At 45.7% G+C, this 20834-nt stretch overlaps 1 protein-coding gene across 6 annotated transcripts in view; it reads right to left on the minus strand.

Annotated features, from left to right (window-relative positions):
- CRACD (capping protein inhibiting regulator of actin dynamics) overlaps positions 1-20834 on the minus strand; it is a 983102-nt gene that overhangs the window by 37150 nt on the left and 925118 nt on the right. For all 6 annotated transcript variants that reach the window (XM_069631614.1, XM_069631616.1, XM_069631613.1 and 3 more), the window contains one exon: positions 17934-18124. In XM_069631614.1, coding sequence (XP_069487715.1) covers positions 17934-18124 — 191 coding nt within the window. The remainder of the gene's footprint in view (positions 1-17933; positions 18125-20834) is intronic.

Here is a 20834-nt window from a genome sequence, read left to right on the forward strand (position 1 = left end):
AGACAAGTACCCTCTGCTCTTAATAACAACTGCAACATCCTCTCTCTCAAATGGTCCACCTCCCCCACCAACACAATCAATATTCACCTAGTCTATTGCCCACCAGGTCCCACCGTCACATTCGAAGAGGACCTAATCCTCCTACTTATTAACAACCTGAAGCCCACGTCCCAAATGCTTCTTCTAGGTGAAATCAACCTGGGCCTAAAAGACCCCCTTGACTTACCAGCCACCTCGCTAGCAAATGTCCTCATCTCTCTTGCCTTTGATCAACGCATTAGTGATCCCAGTCATAACACAGGACGCGCGCTACAGTGGCTGGCGAACACAAATTGACATATTTCCATTCGGTGCAGGGGTACATCAGGTGATTGCCTGCACCCGACACCTTTGTCCGACAGAAATCGGAAGTCGAGGACCTACCGAGACACTCCAGCTCCTCTCCCCCTCCTCCCTCTGGGAGGCGCCCGGAGCCCAGATGAGCCGTCCTGCTCGATCCTGCCTTCGGTGCCGGAGAGACATTTATATCACTGATGCTTCGATGCAGTGATACATCGGGCGATTTACTACGCTCTGTGCCTTAGTCCGACGGTGATCAGAGGACAGGGACCCACTTGGGCGCTCCAGCCCGGCTCCCCCTCCCCCCCCGGGGAGACCCACAAGATGGCAGCCGCATTTCGCTAGCGGATCTGCTGCGACCGAGACAGATGCACTTCTACAGAGCCAGACCCCGACCATCCACACGACTTCCCCGCTACTCGTTGTGGCCCGGAGACACAGGAGGCACAGGGCACTCATCGAGGTGGACCAGCTTGCCCTACGGAAACATCCGCATGTGGTGGGTGAAAGACGAGTCGGGGGACCACGTGCCTGGCGCTTAACACCCTGGCACCTGGCGTCGACATCTCAACTCCATACGGAGCCGGGATTCGCCCAGCACAAACCCACCACAGCCTCCCTACCGGTTATCCCGGACCACCCGCTGAGACCCCGATCCGATCCCCAGCTGGCCACACAGGACTGAACCCTGCATTCCCCAAGTGAAGAGTGCGGGGAACGGAGAACGGGGAGTGGGTCCTCCTTGATCCTTCAAGAACACGCGCTCATGAGGGCAGCCACTTGTAGAGCATCCAGGTCCTTCTTCCGGAGCACGCACTGGAGCCACAGCAAGAATCGCCTGTCACAGGTGAGACTCTCCCCCTCCACGGGACCCAAATCCACCATATTCCTAACCCTGGGTCGAACCCCCTCAGACTCCTTGCTGGGGCTGACAAATTAGTCACTACTTTACAGAATACACCTGCCTACCCTGGCCAGCAACAAGAGACCACGCTGGACTACTCCCCTAGTCCTGCTTGCTCTATAGCACCCCACGTCTCTCCAGCCCCCCACAATACACCAAAAGGCCACACCTGTGGCACAGTTAATGAAACCGCCCTAGACGTCAGGGTCACAACTTTTCCTTTCCCACAGAGGCAGGGGTCCATGTTCTCTGAACCCCCAGGACCTGCACTCCATTAAGCAGGGAGATCTCGCGCCATTAACCAAAGAGAGTGAACACAATTATATGCCCTGCCAGGGAACTCTTGAACCCCTGTGCTATCAAACGTGATTAAGACAATACATTATGGCCGCAGCAAGGAACAAAGCAAAAAATGCCACTCTAGACCCTTTAATTACCTCGAAATCTCACCCCACCGCCCAGCCTATAGCAAACGACCCAACAACCCGGGACACCCCGGAGGTGGACACCAGACACAATCAGGTGTTGGGGGTGATCGAGGCCCTAAGGTCGTTTATAGATATGAAGATTGGCGAAGTAAAAGCCGACATCCAGTTGATAAGGCAGGATGCCCGTAATTTGACGGAACGGGTCACTATCATTGAGTCTTCCCAGCAGGACACGGCAAGTGACACGGCAGCCCTGAAAACCGAAGTCGCAGACCTCAAAACCAAGGTATCCCTCCTAGAAGCAAGGTCCGAGGAGGCGGAGGGCCGCACTAGGCGCAGTAACATTAGAATACTAGGCATACCAGAAGGGATGGAGACTATAGACCCGACGGCCTTCGTGGAATCACTAATACAACAGGAAATCGGGGTGGCAAACCTTTCACAGGGCTTTGCCATAGAGAGAGCCCATAGGTCGCTCCAGAAGAAACCCCCTCCAGGCTCCTACCCCCGTCCTATCATAGCGAAGGTCCCCAACTTTCGAGACCGTGAGGTGATCCTGAAATTTTCAAGAGAGGGCGGGGAAATTGAACGGGACAACTCAAAAATCACCATATACCCCGATTACACCCAGTCAGTCCAAAGAGCGAGGAACTCCTTTGTTCCAATTAAGGCCAGGCTCAGGAAACTGAACCTGAAATATATGCTGCTCTATCCCTCGGGACTGAAAGTAATATATAAGGGTAAAGCAGTATTCCTAGAGACTCCAACAGCGGCTACCATGTGGATGGAACATAATAACCTGGCTACACCCCCCGACACAAGCACCCTACATGACATACCTGAGAACTTTTAGAACCACCACTATCAACGAAGCAAAACTACACAAGGAGAATGCTGAATGACTGCGGGGCTCACCCGTCCCTCCACACATGCCCGCGGACCACGACCCCACGAAAGTCCAGTGCCGACCAGTTGTCAGCACACACCTACTCGCGCCAGACACCCGGATCGGGGCAGACAGCGCGGGAGCGCCTGAGCACTCCACTTCGGTGATAGTAGCTGGGTGCACCAGTTATAATTGTTTTATACAAGTTGTTATTGTTTTGACTACCCTAACTCTGAGGACCTTTAACCAATCTGACATGAACCCGGAACTAAACACTGGAGTAGACCACTCCACACAAATAGATTAAGGCAAAGCTCACAACGACATACTATTAAGCCGCAGGGAAGGCAGGGATCCCCCCTTGGCAATTAATACAACCATGAAATGGCATCAAAACTCAGGGTGATCACATGGAACGTCAGAGGGATGGGATCCTACCTCCGTAGAAACCGGATACACTCCTACCTGAAGAGAAAGAAGGTATCATTTGCCCTCCTACAGGAAACACACCTCTCCTCTGACACTGCAGACAAACTGTCAAACTACTGGGGAGGCCAAGTAAACAGCTCATCATACTCGAAATACGCAAGAGGAGTATACACATGGGTGAGCCCAGGCACACCATTTCAACAGATGGGGGTAGAATCAGACAAAGAGGGCAGGTACCTGCTGGTGTGGGGCATGCTGGAGAATACCCGAATATGCATAATAAACTCATATTTCCCCCAACACGGCATACCTTCCTACCTTAAGAACTTATGCGCCAAAGTTATGCGCCAGAGAGAATACACCCTTCTGTGGGGAGGGGATTTCAATTGCGTCATGAGTGTAGCAATGGACAGATCCACCACTCCACGAATACAGAATAATCTTCCCACACAGGCCCTACACAGAGCGGTTGAGGACTTGCATCTGATAGATATCTGGCAAGACCTTCTCCCCGCTGACAGATCCTACTCATTCTACTCAGCCCCTCACAACGTACACACCAGGATAGACTACCTCTTTATAAATAATGAGCTAACTCCACAAATCGAGTCCGCGGATTACCTGGGCAGATCAATCTCGGATCACTCCCCACTAATGATACAACTCTGTCTCCGTCCTCCCCGACCTTCCATCCCAATGTGGCGAATGCCAGTAGAGTCATTAACCGACCCCGCATTCAAGGAGACCTTGGCCGAGAAACTAGAAGAGTACATTGAGTTTAACAAGGGAACGGTGGAAAAATGGAGCACTCTCTGGGAAGCATTGAAGGTGGTGACAAGGGGAGAGGTGATCGCTGAGGCAGGCGGGATCAGGAGGCAACTGAGAAAGGAATTAGAGGCTGAGGAGGAAAGGATCAGGCACCTTGAAAATACCCCCTCTCCCACAATGAAGACGGAAAACGAGCTGAGGGAGATTAGGGAGGAATGCAGAACGGCATGGGATAGGCTTGCGAAATTGGACTACTCTACTCGCACCATGAAAGCTCATAAAGAAGCAGATAAACCGGGTAGGATATTAGCCTGGTTGTGTAGAAAGGAACACCCAAAGCTGGCCCTCAACGAGATTGAAGATGGCAATGGCATAATCCACAGAACACAACAAGCAATTAATGATGTTTTTTCCGACTTCTATGAGGAACTATATACTCACAGCGACCGAGTACCTGAGACAGACATTAGAGACACCTTGGCAGAAGTTGACCTCCCTACACTGAACCAGGAACAAAAAGACATGCTGGGACAAACCATCACGATAGAAGACATCTCTGAGGCGATACGCTCTCTTTCCACGAGTAAGACGCCTGGGACCGATGGCCTTACCCCAGAGTTCTACAAGGCATATGAGGAGATCCTGTCCCCCATACTGCATGAAGTCTATGCGGAGGCATTCGAGACTGGAACACTATCAGGTACCATGAGAGAAACCCTCATAGTGCCAATGCTCAAACCTGGCAAACCACCTACAAAATGTGACTCTTATCGCCCGCTGGCGCTCCTGAACTACGACAGCAAAATTTTAACAACCATTCTGGCCAAGAGGCTCGCAAGGGTGATAGGTTCATTAGTACATGCAAATCAGAGCGGTTTTGTACCAGGGCGCAACACCACAACCAACCTGAGATAAACATAATGGCACAAACAGAGGAATGTAAAGAAGACCTGGCGGTCCTTTCATTAGATGCCATCAAGGCTTTTGATTCAATTTTCTGGGAGTGGCTGTTTGAGACCCTGAGGGAGTTTGGACTTGGCAAACACTTTATCAGATGGGTCAAGGTACTATACAACAATCCAGAGGCAAGGGTAAAGACAGGGGGTTTGGTATCAGGGACCTGGGCTCTTCAGAGAGGGACCAGGCAGGGGTGCCCGCTCTCGCCAATGTTATATATCCTAGGCCTGGAGCCGATAGCAAAGCAATCTATTTTAGGAAACAGCTTTTCGACGCAGGCATCAACATTAGTGGAACAGACAACATCATCTCCCTGTATGCCGACGAAGTTCTTTTATATCTTCGAGACACTCAAAAAAATGCTCCTGCAGCCCTAGACATCCTAGTTAATTTTGCAAAATACTCAGGGATAAAGTTCAGCCGGCAGAAATCATGTGCCTTTAGCTGGACTCAGGGGAAAGAAGAACTCCCTAAGATCGGGATACAATGGCAAGTCGAGGCCTTTCGCTACCTGGGCCTTACCATCAAGCACACACCAACCTCCACTCACGAATGCAACACAGAGGCCGAAGTCTCAGGGGTACGCAGATCCATCAAATTCTGGCTGAAACTACCGCTCTCAGTGATGGGTAGAGCGGCAATATCTGAAATGATTATACTGCCCAGATTTCTCTATTATTTCACCAATATAACATACTATATCCCCCCATCCTTCTTCAGGAAGCTGTAATCCATAATCAAAGACTTTCTCTGGGGGAAGACCAGGCACAGACTCACATTAAACATCCTCACATTGCCCTATGCCACAGGGGGCATTCAGTTACCCGATTTCCAAGGATATTATCTAGCGGTACAATTGTCCCATGTAGCTAAATGGCTATGCGACGAACCCACAGCCGATACGAATCTCCTCAGCCAACTAACCTCACCCATGCATCCAAAGGAACTGATATGGAACACTAAAATTGGGCTTCCCAACCCGCCCATGATTGTACAAGTGGGGCGACAGGTGTGGAAAAAAGGTCACCTCTATGCTGGGGCTACAACAATCGTACTCGCCGGAGATCCTCATCCTAGCAGATGTATGCATGAGCCCCAGCGACTTACCCACAATGAGAAGATGGGAGAGCTATGGCCTCTACACGTGGGGAGACATGTTCGAGGAGGGGCTATTTAGAGACTTTGAATCACTCCAGGGGAAGGACGGACTCCCCCCCGGGACAATTCTTATGGTACCAGAAGGTGAAGCTTATCGGCAAGGAAAAATGGAATGTGTGGCCGGAGGAGCCTGAAACCCACGCCCTCGTGCAGGAGATCTATGGTGTTAGCGATGGCTGGAAACCGACTTCGAGATTATACACCCAAATAAATGATAGACCCAACCCAAGGAGCGCACGTCTGAAAGAGAGGTGGGAGGCCGACCTGGGGCTGGAAATTGCAGAGGGGGAATGGTTGAGAGCCTTATCATACCCTAAAGAGGTCTCTAGGAACGCTAGATTCAGGCTAATTCAGCTCAATGTCCTATATAGGACCTATATGACTCCGCACAGAATATCCACATTTAACAACAGGTCCAGACCGACATGCCCATGGTGCCCCTCTGATCGGGCCGATATGATCCACATGTTCTGGACATGCCCCAAAGCACAGAAACTCTGGTTCGCCGCTGAACAGACCTGTAGGAAAGCTGGCCTGGAGGCATACGAATGGACACTTAAAGAGTGCCTCCTGGGCAACCACCCGAGAGGGTAAAATCAAACACCTGGTGAAGCTTATGGACATAGCATGTGTGCTCACAAAAACGATGATTGCCATGGCTTGGAAATTGCCACGAGGTCCCAGGTACGAACCCTGGATCAGGGAGATGGAAAGATGGACGTCAGCTGAAACCAGAGCCTGGCAGGAAGGGAACAATAGGGGTGGGGAAGACTCTAGCACTACACTGGAGGCTTGGAAGACCCTTCTGCGAGACATGATCTTCTCAACAAGCTACAAACCTCCCTGAACTTACCCCTCGGGACATACATGACAGCTCAACCCACGAACTGCAGCAGTAACTCCACATCTACTCCCCCACCATGACCCCCGGAGAACAAACCGAGCCCAACAGACTAGAGGACGAGATCCGACTACAAAGCTTGGGGCCAAGTAACTCAGAGGACAAAAAGGACAGTCAAGTTATTACTGTTATTTGTTATTTGTTTATTGTTTAAAGTGCTTATGCTTATTTGGCACAGGTGTATTGTAACCCAAGCCCTGACCCATACCATGAACGTAATGAATATGTCTCTAAAATAAATGACAATAAAAACATTTAAAAATAAAATTAACATCGATGGATCCGTGATCTCTGTCTCCTCATCAGTAAAAACACTAGGAGTCTAGCTTGATGCCACTCTCTCTCTAACATGCCAAATAAGTGCCATCTCCTCTGCAGCAGCCTATTCAACTAAATTGCTCAAAGCAGCCAGGCCCTTCCAGCTGTCTCACAATCGCCCGGGCAGTGGTGGGCGCCAGCCTGAACTATTGCAATGTCCTATTCGCTAGCACGTCACTCAGAACATAAAAAATCTCCAAACTATCCAAAATAATGCCCTACACGCTGCCCTCAATATCCCTTGATCAGAGCATATCTCGACCGCCCGCAGAGCTGCTCACTGGCTATCCATTATCGAAAGAATCCTATTCAAGATCCTTTCGATCACCCGCAAGTGAATCTCCAACTCAGCCCCACCTTATTTGGTTCAGAAAATGTCCAAGGTTCAATCTAGCAGGCCCACCAGAGCCCCATACTTCCACAGGTTGGTCCAACCCAAGTTCAAATGAGCCAAAGCTGGAGGATGCAGCTTCCAGGCCTTGCCGCCAAGCACTGGAACTCTCTCCCACCTGCCCTGAGAGCGGAAGAATCCTATTGGGCCGTCTGCAAAGCCCTCAAAACATGGCTGTTCGCTTAATTGACAAGTGCTCAACCATCAACCCATGTACGATTTCATGCCTGTAAGCTTACTACTGTAACTTTTGTACATATGCTTTCTACAACCATACATATGTAACTGTACCTATGCCTATGCCCTACCACGGGCCCCATGTAAGCGGTAAAATTGCCCTGATGCCTGCGGATTTGTGTGCAATCTACAAACAAATAAATAAATAAATGCTTTTGGGTGGGGAAAAATGTTCCTTCGCCTTTGCGTGGTTGCAAATGTCAGAAGTATGGGCATGTGTCCAGCGTGTGCTGAGGTATAGAGTCTTATGTGATGAGCAGAGATGGGGGGAGATGATGTAAGTGACTGCCTTTACGAGAGATAGACTGTCTGTAAGAACTGTGCTGATGATGACTGTGCTATGTTTTTTTTAATAACTCTTTTTATTAAGTTTTACAAAAACACAACACGAAGATAATTTGAATACATGTTAGCAGTATAGGCAGCGGGGTCCTGAGAGCAGTGTATGATGGGCAGGTATCTCCAAGATCGGATCTGGGGCTTTCAAAGTCACTGGCGGCAGATAAGGCGAAAGAAGAAGGAAGGAGGGGGAGGTGCTCCCTAGTGACTCTGCTATGTTTAAACAGTGCCACGTGTAAGATAAGGAAGCCCGAGTGCAGTCCGTTAGGGTGAAGAATTCTTTGTCATATACTGATGCAGTAACTTGAGTTTGGGAGCCAGATAAACTGAGTGCTGCTCAGGGGTACCAGGACTTAAATGGGGAGGGGGTTCTTTAGTGGAGTCAGCCAGACAAGTGGTGAACAAGCATGCACTGGTTCTCACGAAGGAGTCGTTTTTATTGTCTGTGCTTGAGGTAATTAATTGTACAGCTCATATCCCGAACAAGATGGAGAAGTTTCTGATTATTGATAGGGCAGCAGAGATGTTCGCGGGAATTTGGGGGTTTACCAGAGATTATTTGAATATGGTATTGAGTCAATGGAATGCGTGAGCACTCTTTGATAGTTATGATATTGTTATGTTTTACTGGTATTCGTATATTTGATCACAGGGCAAATGGACCTTTTCTATTTGACTGAATTTTTTGGATCGTCTTTAGTTGAATTTCGGTCAAAATAATATAAATACATATGTGGAGTGGGGTAAGGGAATAGGTTAAGGTGGTCTCCACCCACAATTTCGAATAAAGAAACGACCAAAAGATGCGCTTGCTGGATTCGTTGGAATAGTAGAGATGAGTGGCAATCTTTACATCACTGAAGACGTTGGTAGGCGAATATCATCTAATTGGATAGAAAACACCTGCACCGCCCCCTGCGGCACAACCCTTAGAAGAAGAAGTAAACTAGTGTTCTCTTTTCTTGCTCGCGCCATTTTACTTCATTAATGGAGCGTGACTCAATCCCTGTTACTCTTTGTTGTCCCCATAGGAGGAATACACTCCCGCTTTTAGGGTTACATTGTTCCCATTCCGGCCCATGAACACCATCTCACATATCTTTGTAAGTGCATTACTTACTGTTAGCTTGTATCAAGGCAGAGGTGCTCACAGGAGACCTTTGCTTTGTTCCCTTTCATCCAAGAAAGTACATGTTCGTCCTCTGGTTTTGTTTCTTTTGCACTTTTCCAATCCGTTGAGGGTGAGGTCTCCTTGAGAGAAACCTGCATATTGTTTTTATTTCTTCGTGCTCATAGAGTAAGAGTGGGAGGTATTTGGAAATAATAATTTCATTAAAGGCACCCGGGAATATGTTCAAACTATTACCCGTTTCTTAAAGGCACATGTTCCCTTGGCAACAGCTTGCTGACAGCAGAATGGGAGGTCAGATAAAGACTTTTTCAGAGGAGGAATATTTTGAGGCAAAGAATGTGACAGAACCCCAAGACCACTGGTCGTAAGACCGTCCATCCTTCATTGACAACTTTATTTCTGAATGCAGAAAAACCAATATGGTTTCCTCTTTTTAAGGGTTAACCTCAGAAATATACAAGTCCATTACCAGAGGAGTGATTTGAAGCTGAAGTCCTTAGTCAAGTGACCCAATCAGAATGGGCGTGCGGAGAGGTGCTCCTCCAAGGGTCCCACCAGAAAGAGGAAACACCCAGATTGGCTGAGTCGTTTCACCTTGGGACTAGAGAGGAACCAGGAACTTAGGGGACCAAGCGATAGTGCTCGACACCAAATGAAACTGCTTGTATTCAGCACGTTCTGACATCGCCTATTGATTTGGAAGGTGTTCTTCCTACCATTGACACCTGAGATGTGGATGATTTACTTAATGTAGATCCTATTGCAGGCTATTTCGATCTACCGTGCAGTAGTGATGTTAAAGATCCTAGAGTTGATAGGTTCTCCCAGTGTAGGCTGCACTCCTAAAGCCCAAGGCCACTCATTGCAACAATGGTTTGTTCACACCATCAATGGATCCCAAGATGGGTACGTTTATAACAAAATATGGGAAAGATCCCAACAAATGAGTGGGCTCTGCCTTGTTCTCATGCCAGGATAAACTTCTTGCCACCTTTGTCGCCCTTATGAAAATGTGGACATGGCAAAAAAGGGCAATGCAGGAAGGCACAGTGATTGATCCTGGATCATTGAGTGGGTAGCCGAAGGGACCAAAGTGAGAGGCAAGAAGACTTAGCGGGTCTCAGATGTAAGGACAGCAGAGCTTCGGTGTCAGCGTGGAGCACAACTCGGAGATGTGGAGGTGGTTGTGTGTCAAAGCTTGCTCTGGCAGTTCCCTTGCAGCAGCTTGTACGGCATCGAAGTTGCCCAAACAGGCAACAAGGCAGTTTGGAGATGTAGGAAGAGCCAGGGGTCACTTTCCCAGTTCCTTGGGTGCTGGGAGCCTCATACAGAGGCAAGGTGAGTCCTTTCTTCTGCTCTTCCCCACCAGACAGGTCTGTAGTGAGCGCTTGCAAGCATCTGTCACCTGCAGTGAGCAGGGTCCTCGGTACCAGTGTCTCAGTTGCAGTAGGCATTAAGATGGTTAGAGAGAAGAGCGTTAATCTTCCTTGGATCTGTTGGCCTTCCCCTCGCTGGCAGATAACCTTGGAGTAGACTGCATTCCCAATCAGGTTCCATTGAATTATTCTTCAAGCAGTGTCCAAGGAGGAATCAGCTAAGGCAAGCCCCTCCACCCCCATGCAACAGCAAATTGGTCCACAGCAAACCTGTTGCTAAGGGTCCAATCCTGGCTGCTGTAGAAGTGTCCTTTGTCATACCCAGAGTGACTTATCTGCACTGCACTCAGTGGGGAGGGGGACATGCCGTTTGGGAGATCGGATCAAAATCCAAGATGGTGAGAACCCTCTCTGGTCTGAATCTCACAATGGGCTATGCTAACTCCACCCTGTCCTCTGGCGGCCTACAGCAGAAGGTCTCCAGTAATCAGCGCCCTGGTGTGAGGGGCCATTGTAATGACAGGGCTGTATTTGAAGCACTAGTTCCCAGAAAAGGGGATAACTATTTGAGGACACACCCCACTATACCTAGTCAGCATTTCAAAGCATTGATGAGTGCTTGGTTATCTACTGTGTCGAACAATGCCATGGTGTCAAGGAGTATGAGTATGGTGGCCTCACCTTTGCTAAGGGTGACCAGAGAATCTTTGGTGACTTGTACAGTGGGAATTTTAATGCCAGGAAGCTCTGTAGGGTGTGCTTCCTCTGTCTGCCTACATCAAAATGTCTCCAGTGCTCAGCACCCTGGTGTGAGGTGGCCATTGTAATGACAGCACTGTATTTGAAGCACTAGTTCCCAATGCCATGGTGTCATGGAGAATGAGTAAGCAGGCCTAACCTTTGTTAAGAGTGACCAAAGAACCATTGATGACTTGTAAATTGGTGGTTTTAATGCTATGGTTTTGCCTACAGCCTGACTGATATTCACCTAGAAGGTTGTTGTTTGTGGTGTAAAGATTGAGCTGGGTGGCAGGCAACACATTGTTCTATGGTTTTAAACAGCAATGAAAAGCTAGTTATTTGGAACTCGTGTTTGTGGTCACATGGGCCTGCTATGTTTTGTTTTCAGCAGCTGGGTAACCTGGCCCATTTGAGGGATTTTGGGAAATACCAAAATTCAGTGAATTGTTGATGAATTTGAGATAGTTTGGGTAAACATTTTGCAAACATTCCAGTTAGCCGGTGGGCTTAAATTGGATGCATGTTTTTGGAGGGGTTTCATTGATAGTGAATTTAATCTTGCTATTTTGCGGTGGGTTTGCTCTTAATTATGTAGACAGAAAACCACTCTGAGTATTTCTAACATTTTTCTGAGGTTTGGGGTATTGAAGAGGAAAGAGTGTAGATTGACGCATGTTTTTGCCAAATCAAATAGTTGTTTTGCCCTGTTTTTGGCAGTGTGGATGTGTGTTTTGAATGTGCATTCAATGTGTTTCTATTGTGCTTGCATTGTTTTCCAACAAGATGTAGGGAGCTAGGAAGTTTTGGTGGCAGAGTTTGTCTCCAACCCCTTTCTGTGACTGTGACTCATGTTCTTTCTATGTTTGATTCTGCACAACACCAGGGAGCAGTTCCTTTAACTCATTTATTTTGTAACATGAGCCGATCAAGTCAATTTAGGATTTCAGTAGCAAATGGTTTTGAGTTGACGTCAGCAGTATCTTTGATGGAGAATGAAGTCACTGGGAAACTGCCGTTGAAATTGATTAAGTCGATGCTTGTTACTTTTCTTACCCACATTTTGTGATCTGTTAGTGGTCCTTTATATTTTACTTTATCAGATGTGAAGGGAATCTGCAGGGGAACCGAATGATTGACTTGGATGTGGTCTTGAAAGTCGTGAATAAGGATACTAATGCATCTGTAGCACCTTCCCAGTGTAGGTTAGGTCTCCAAAAATGATGTTTGTGGATTTAAGCAACTAAGTTATGATGTGGTCGCTGTAGTATTCTACAAAAAGCCTATTGTCTTTTGGAGACTAGGGAATACTACTTAATGTTGTTATAAGAGAGGTTTTAGCAATCAAGCAATCAAAGGTGGATTTAGTCCGTGAGTGGGTCTGTTTTTAATGTAGTGTGCATTTACGTTTGTTTGTTTATTGATTTCTAATGCGCACCAGACCCAAGGGTAACAGGGCGCAGCAATATGGGAATGCACAGCTTGCAAAGTTACATATAGAACATAGTATAGATACCTTTTTCGATCTTGGTGAATGATGACGTATATGTCGGGTATTAGTGAGTCCATAATTCTGTCAGACCTTGGGTAAAAACAGTTTCCATTATGATAAAGAGATCTAAGTTATATTCTTGTATTTTGTAGACTAGTTTAATATGGTAGCCATGCTGATCTGCCATTGTGTATGATGCATTGTGGGATAGATGTCTCAGTTGAGATGGAAGGTGCTTCGGTGGGTGTTTGACTGCCCTGTGTGAAATTAGCTGTTTCAATGATCTTTATTTCTGAGGTCCATGTGGATCCCAGTGATTTATTGATCTGGTAATTTTTAGGGTTGAGGATGATTTGGTTGTGCTGCATTCAATGTTGTGTAGCAAATGAGGAACTAACTCATTTGGCCTATGACCCTGGTCAGATAGCTATGCTTTGGCAGACTTAGGTCCGAGGCCAAGTGGTAACTTGTGGCAGTGAATCCTGTGTCATGTGACAATGGGTTTTATTGCTTGGCGAGTATGCATTAGTGTTCTGATTGATTGGGCACAGGGTTAATTTTCAAAGCCACAGATAGGGCTGCATTGAGTATATCACTAGACTTTTCAAAGTAGGTTTCAGTGTGTATGCAGGAAGGCTTACAATCTGTACCAGGGAACAAGAATGTTAATTGAACTACAGGGTCCAGAGGCCATTTACGAGTTCTCATTGTGCTGAAACCAGTTTGTTGTGGGCAATGTGGGGGTCTGCTCTAGTATTGTTAAGATCGTGACTACATTTCAGACATATTTCTTCATTCTTGTGGATGGCGAAAGTAAAATAAATAATTATATATTTTTTTGTAACGTGCTTCATGCCGGACTCCAGCCTCTAAGTTCGGGACCGTGTATTGAACCTGTGGTGCTTGGCTCTGTCTTGTTTCCAAGACAAGAGTGTTTCCCCTAAACTATCCTGTGGCCCAAGTAAGGTTGAAATGGTCAATATTGTGTTTATTGTATTTCTTGGCTAGGGTCTAAGTATCATTTCTGTGCAGGAGTTTCAAGCTGAGAATATTTTCTGTGAGCTTTTGCATTTAATTTAGTTCAGTTTTGATATGGCAATGGGGGTGTTTATAATTGGAAAATTGATGGGACTGTGGAGAGAATAATGGTGCCTACTTTAGAGGATGAATTGCATGAATGACTTTTTAGCACATAGTCCTGGGTTTTGGCAGGCTAGTAGGAATGTGCGTCCTATTTCTTTCTCCAATGCTGCTGTTACTGCAGTTCTTGCTGTTCGTTTACCAGTGCCCAGGTTCACATCCCTGTGCGCTTGGTTGCATACATCATTGCACATAAACTAGAACCAACCTGCAAGGAGCTTGGGTGGGTTCCAGGTTCCATGCAGTGTCAGTTGGTGTGGGTATGAACTGGGGTCCCTGCTTTACAATACCTATCTTACCTTGTACCCAATATAGCCTTTATAAAGAAGCCAGGAGGTGTACAACGTGTCTTTCTCCCAGGAACCAATTCTAACAGGTTCTTACTTTAGCGTGAGCTTGAGAAGCTGGGCATACGTTTCTGGGTTATCAAATAAAGTGTTGGTCATTTGCGAGTAGTGATGACTGAGTTAGTACGTTATTATTACATTTGATACATTGGTAAAGACAACATGAGTGTGTTCTTAAAGTGTAATACAAGTGTAATACAAATATGCAAACTTTTGATATTAGATGACACGGATCAGATGATAATAAAACATATCTTTCTCAAATTTTAAAAGGCGCAATGTCCTGGATCTTTTTGTATGCTTTTTGCGTATTACTGTTTATGACGGGTTTCTCGTGGCTTACCGTCGATCCAGTGACCTACGATGACACATTAAATATGTGGAAATAAGGGGTTATTCCTGTCCCCAGTTTACATTTGGTCAAAACTACTTTTGTCTCAACTTAATGCTGAGTGAGTCGCCCAACAGACCAGCTGTACCACTAAGCCTAGCATTTTCCTCGTGTTCTTAAAGTGGCAATGCTGGCACATATTGCCATTGTCAGTCTGCAATTGTCTTAATGCAGTATGTGAGGAAGCCCCATGCTTTAGCCTGGGGTGACCCTTGGGGCCGGGAGCCACTATCTACTCTATGATGTTCAGCCTGAAGGATCTCCTTAAGTTTGTTTGGAAGTGTTGGAGCAAAGTGAAAGACGATGGATTATAAAAAGGAAATACAGAGACGGCAGCCTTGAAGCAAGCAAGATGTTGTACATTTTGCTTAATTCAATGTGATCATCTCCCCACCGAGGCTAACAGCTGAGCTACCGCATCTTTTCCCTCTCTCTCCAGAATCGGGTGAAAGCCAATTGCAAAACCCTATCCTGGGGCACACGTTTGTGGCATGAGCTACGTGTCGCCACAAAAGAAGTTAGTTCCACGTGGAAAACAAACAATTCAGAAATAAATGACAACTAAAGCGCCACTTGCACAGATATCTGTGTGTACACAATCTATTTACTTGCAATTACTCACTAGTTTTGGAAGAAAGCTACAACGTACACACCAGTTTGCAGCAAGCCTGCCAACAAACGGTCACAACAGTATGACGCAGTATGTGACACTCTAAGGGCACTTCAACAAAATGACTTTTTAAACATGACAAATGCAATTCTCTCTCATTAAATATACCAAAATGATGGCGTGGTGAGAGGCTTGGAGAGGAAGACAATGGTATATTTACGGGATATTGTGGTTGGCAGGGAGTGTTTGAATATATTAATGTACGAAAGGGTTTGAAGCTGTTGGAAATTGGGCAGACGGCAACGCATGCTAAATTAACCAATAAAGACTATTCCTAGTCACGTTTTAGAAACTTCGAGTAATGCACTGTATGACCTCCCCCCAATAACCCCTAACTAATTTCAGGAATAATATGTGTAACTCCCATAACTTGAATGGGATCCTCCTTCAAAGTTAACAATTTCTCAAATAACTTCGGCTCTCTGGGATCACCCATCAAACCCCCTTTGATTACAGTTAAAGCAATTTCTAGAACCCCATGAATGTCTTTATATAATGTTGGCGTCCAATGCCCGCTCCATCCTCCTATAGAACTAAAAGTGGAATTACATCGCTAATATCTCCATTGGGGTCACCTTCTAAGGCTGCTGGCTCTGAACATCCAGTAGGCTCAATACGGAAACGTTCTACAGCTTCTCAGTACATCTCCATTGGCATTAACTGTATCATATTCCGGAAGCAACAGACTGTGACATTCCATTGACCTACATAATGAATTAGATCACTGCTGATTTCAATAGACTCACCCCCAATTCAACTGAGTTGAAAAATACTGGAGGCACAATAGGGACTACCCTGAGGGCCAGCACATCATGGCCTGAGAAACAACCCTTCTTCGCCTTCATCCATTTAACACATTTTTAAACAGGTTTGGAATAACACAGGAACTCTTAGAGGTTTGAAATGTAGTGAAAAAGATAATTGGACCATGAGGCATCCACTTTCTTTTTTGTTTTTGGTTAGTTCAAAAGTAGTGAGAAGGGTCAAAAATGAAATCCGGACACAAAGCTGTCATGTATTGGTTAAAGACTTTGGGAAAATGCCTCTCTGACCCTATGCTAAAGGGGAGTTCCCCTACCTATAAACCAAAACTAAGGATCTGTCTATGTCAAGATGCCAATAACTGAAAAGCCGTCCTTGAGTCCAAAACGTCCTATCCTGACGCTCACACTGCACAGAAAACACCCAAAACAATAAAGCGTGCAAGGAAATGTCTTCAACCTGATATTGGTAAAAAGGTGTTCACAACTGAAGATTAGAATAACTCCAACAAAAATGTTCTCCAAGATGAAAGACCTTGGGCCCAGAGGGTGGTTCTCTTCCCCTGGATTCTGGAATGGATGGCAATGTCTCTCTTACTAACAGTTCCTTTATGAGTCTCTTTGATTCACAATGTTCTTGTTAGGCAACAAGTTCTGCAACAGTCTTTCTTTAATAAAAATGTCTCCTTTGTTTTACAAAACACTGTCTTTCTTTAGTATTTCTTTGCAAACTGCCTGGCATACACCCCTGCCAGGAATCTTTATGCAATCTCAACTGCCTGGTGTACTCTCCTGCAAGGACTCTTTATTTGTGGTTTTCACTTGCCTGGTATACTCTCCTGGGCGGTATACTACAAAAGAGCAGGGGGGGGTCCTCTTTTTTTAATGTATATCAGCAGCGTTGGGATGCCACCCAAGTCATGGCATCACTTCAGAGCGGCGTCAGAGATTTTTGGGATTCTCGAATCTCATTACCCTGCCATTCAGTTGAATCCTCATCAGAGAATATATTTGAGGATCCCACAGGTCTTGCCCTTCCAAAAAGCATCTCCTGTACACAGACGGCAGACACACAAAACCCTGCCACGCCCCCTATTCTCTCCATCCCTGCGTTGACACGCTGAAGAATCATGTCAGGACAGGATGGGCTCCCCATGAGCTCACCTCATGACCAGGCATCTTCTCAGATATGATGGATGCAGCAAAAACGCTGAACTTTGGAGGTGCTCTTGGGGACTTCGACCGATCAGCCCACCACCATTTTGATTAACCATCATTAATATTCTCACTGTTGCACTAGAAAAACAATGTAGACATGTATTTTTTTCCCCGTTTTATTGGTTAAATAAATGCAACCTTTAGCATACAGTACATGTAATAAAAAAGTAAAAAAGTAATAAGAAACACATAAGAGAGCACAAAAGAGCAAACCTTTCACTTAATTACAGGCTTCCAGGTTTGGAGCTTTCAAGAAGGCAACCACTGAATTCCCTACGCCTGTTGTCGATCCAGACAGATAATAAAACCACTGGTCATCTGAGCTTGCTTTATTTGAACTATGGAAGTCCTGTCCTAACACCCTCTCTCTCCAAGCATGTAAGGAGTTACACTGTATTAGAAGGTGTTTTAGAGTTTGTCTGTTCTATATGCACAGAATCTGCACAAAATAAGCTCTTCTTGCGCCTTGCCATGTAGCAGAACCTCCTTAGTGTGTATTATATTAAGGGTGAAACGCATACATGTAATTTGTGCTGCTCATTGTGTTGGAACATGCCAACATGCCGCCTGCAATAAAAACAGATTCATAAAGGAAATCCCTGCCTGTACTTACATTTTCTTTTGCCAGTTTCTCCGCCTGCTTAGCTTCTCGCGCTTGCTTTCTCTCCTCCCTGGTGGCTTGCTGCTCGCGGAATCCTTTCTGTTTCTGTAGAGCCAGCGTGATCCACAGAGGTTGCGCCGTCTCCACTTTTTCTGGCAACCTTGAACCGTCTATGGAGTGCCTGCTCTGAAGCACCGGTTTGTCTAATAGATGGAAGAATGTTGAAAAATAATTAGATTACCCAATGAGGACCATTAAAAAACGTTAGCTTGCAAAATATGATTGCTGCAGATCCTTGGCTTCAGAATGAAAGCTCCTAATGATACAATAGCTCAGTGAGTTAAGAGCTACATGCAACCTGTAGGTCACAGATCCAAATCCTAGCCAGACCAACTCAGCCATTATTCATTTTGTTTTGCTGCTGAGTTGGGTAACAGTAGAGTCTGCTATCCGCTACTCTATGCAATGGCAAACCTCTTACCTAGCAATCATGATATAAGAGATATATTATTATGGCACAGAGAGGGAGATGGACGGCTTTGCTTGGCATGACCGACTAGCCTATTCAAACATGGGCTCCTACTTCAAGCCATGGTGCAGCTCACCCTTAGGTTTCATCATCCCTGCTTTCGCGAAAGACTTCTTTATTGAAAGGCATTTTTTTAATGTATTCTTCTCTTGTACTTATGGTATTTATGAATCAGAGAGCACAATCCATTTCAAAGGGCAAACAGAGCGCTGTAGATCGCTATCGGATTACAGAGGTGACATTTTATAATACTTGTATTTCTATGCAACTTTTACAAACCGGTTCTAGATAGAGCGTGGTTAATGGTGTGCAAGTGAGGGGATGGTTAAGCAATTTATATTGATCTCTTGAGGAGAGAACTCAGGCTTCTACACTTGAGAGGAAGAGTTTTATACTTGAAAAAAGGCTTACCTGGACCAAGGTAGCGTGTGCTTTCTTGTTCAAATAGTTTCTGAAGAAAACATCTGACCTAACGTGAAAGGCCCAGAGGCCTGACACAGTTGGTGAGTGCGGGTGAGAAGCCTTCAAGGTACAGATCTGATTGGCAGGTCTGGATCTGGCCAGACGGGTGATTTTAATTGATTAATGCCCTTTAGGAGCTTACCGGAAGCAACTTCGAAGACAATGTCTGTGCTCAGTATCTGCAGATGAAAAAACCCAGCTCCTCCTACAACATGTCTAGTCTCACCACCCGAGAGATATGAGATGTACCACATGACACACCTGTGTCTCTGGGACTTCCTGTGAAGTGCTGCACCGAAAGGCCTCCTTTCTCACAGAATTATATCAAAGGGCTCCTGGTGGATGCAACCCTATTCTGCCCAGGAAGGCTTACGTTACTAGAACAAAAATGAATGGGTTGAGAACAATCTTACTATGACTCCTCCTCCCTTCTGATTCATTCCAAAATAGCAGCACATGCAAGTGTATAGAATCACACTAGAAGTTTCCAAAAGTTTTATATTTGGATAGAATTTAAGTTTCTATATTTTACATTCATGTTAAAGACAACACACACAAGCAAACATAATTTGCATTATCAGAACAAAACGGAAGCAAGATCCTGTTCTTGCATAATAATATTGTTAAACAGACGTAATGCAATCACTGCTGTCACTACTAAAAGCTGACGACAGGCGTCAAACAAAGAGTGAACAAGTAAACAAACAAGTCAATAGTACATATCTACATGGAAAAAACAATTGACAGTGGTAATATTATGTATTGGTGAAAAAAGCGTCTACACCAGGTGTTTCAGCCCTATAACGGGCTAGGTGTGCCATTTCTTCCTAGGGCCTTCATCAGGACGAAGGGAGAACAGTGTGGTCAGGATGTTCAGGAAGTGCTGAAACAGGAATGGAGGACATTGATAAGGGGAGGCTCAAAACAAATTAGCTTTGGAGAGTGACATAAATCACTGAATGTCTGTCTAGGGTATGGAAAGACATTGCTTACCTGTGGGGATGAAAGTCAAACCACAGGTGGAGGTGACGTCGGTAACCTAGTGGGAAAATGGACAATACCCTATGAATTAATCTGGTATTGTAAAGCTCAAAACTGAAAAAATGGGTCCACGTGGCTGCTCTGTGGATCTTACCTATTAATGGTAGCCGTGTGTCCAAAATCAACGTGATGGGGCAGCTATATCTTCAGATATATTGCTAAAAGCGGAGACAAACAGATATAGCTATGGTCACTCTAAATGGGAGGGCTAAATGATATTATATGCACTCAGTTTTTATAAAGCCGTATTAACGTGCTTACCCAAAGTGGGGGATGTCTCATAGTGGCATCAATTCAAGCCCGTAATATGTCCATTTTATGGAGTCCAGGGAACAAATCTGGAATATGGTCATAAAGGAGAGGATATAACAACTCTCGTGATACCATGCGGGCTAATCGCATGGACTACTATGTATTTGCATGAGTGTTTGCTTTTTACCTGTTTCTGCGATCGCAGATCTAAGCTCTAAAGCTGTACACGGCAGACAGGTGCGCGAAAAGTGTTTGCGCGACTCTGCCGATAGAGGAGATCTCACTGGAGCAACCTCTGCAGTGTCCGTCCGTATCGGGAAATCACACACATGCGGCGAAGACGCTGGTGCTAAGCGCCGCGTATTGTTATAGCGGGTGCCATCTAAGAATGGGAAGAAAATTGTAGCGCTGCAAAACCCGAATGTAAGAGACAATCAAGGTTATCCGGCACGTATTATTAAATATGGCTTAATTTTGTGGCTTCCGAGAAAATTAGGTCAATTAAAATCAACATATTTATGGACGTTGCTATGGCAACCCGATCGTGTTACCAAGTGTATGTCTGTAAAAAAGGAGAGGGGCCACTGGGCCCTAGATGTGTAGGTCATGTCACTAAGATGACAAAGGAT

Source organism: Ambystoma mexicanum, chromosome 6q, assembly GCF_040938575.1.
Source record: "Ambystoma mexicanum isolate Mex_15411 chromosome 6q, UKY_AmexF1_1, whole genome shotgun sequence".
NCBI lineage: Eukaryota > Metazoa > Chordata > Amphibia > Caudata > Ambystomatidae > Ambystoma > Ambystoma mexicanum.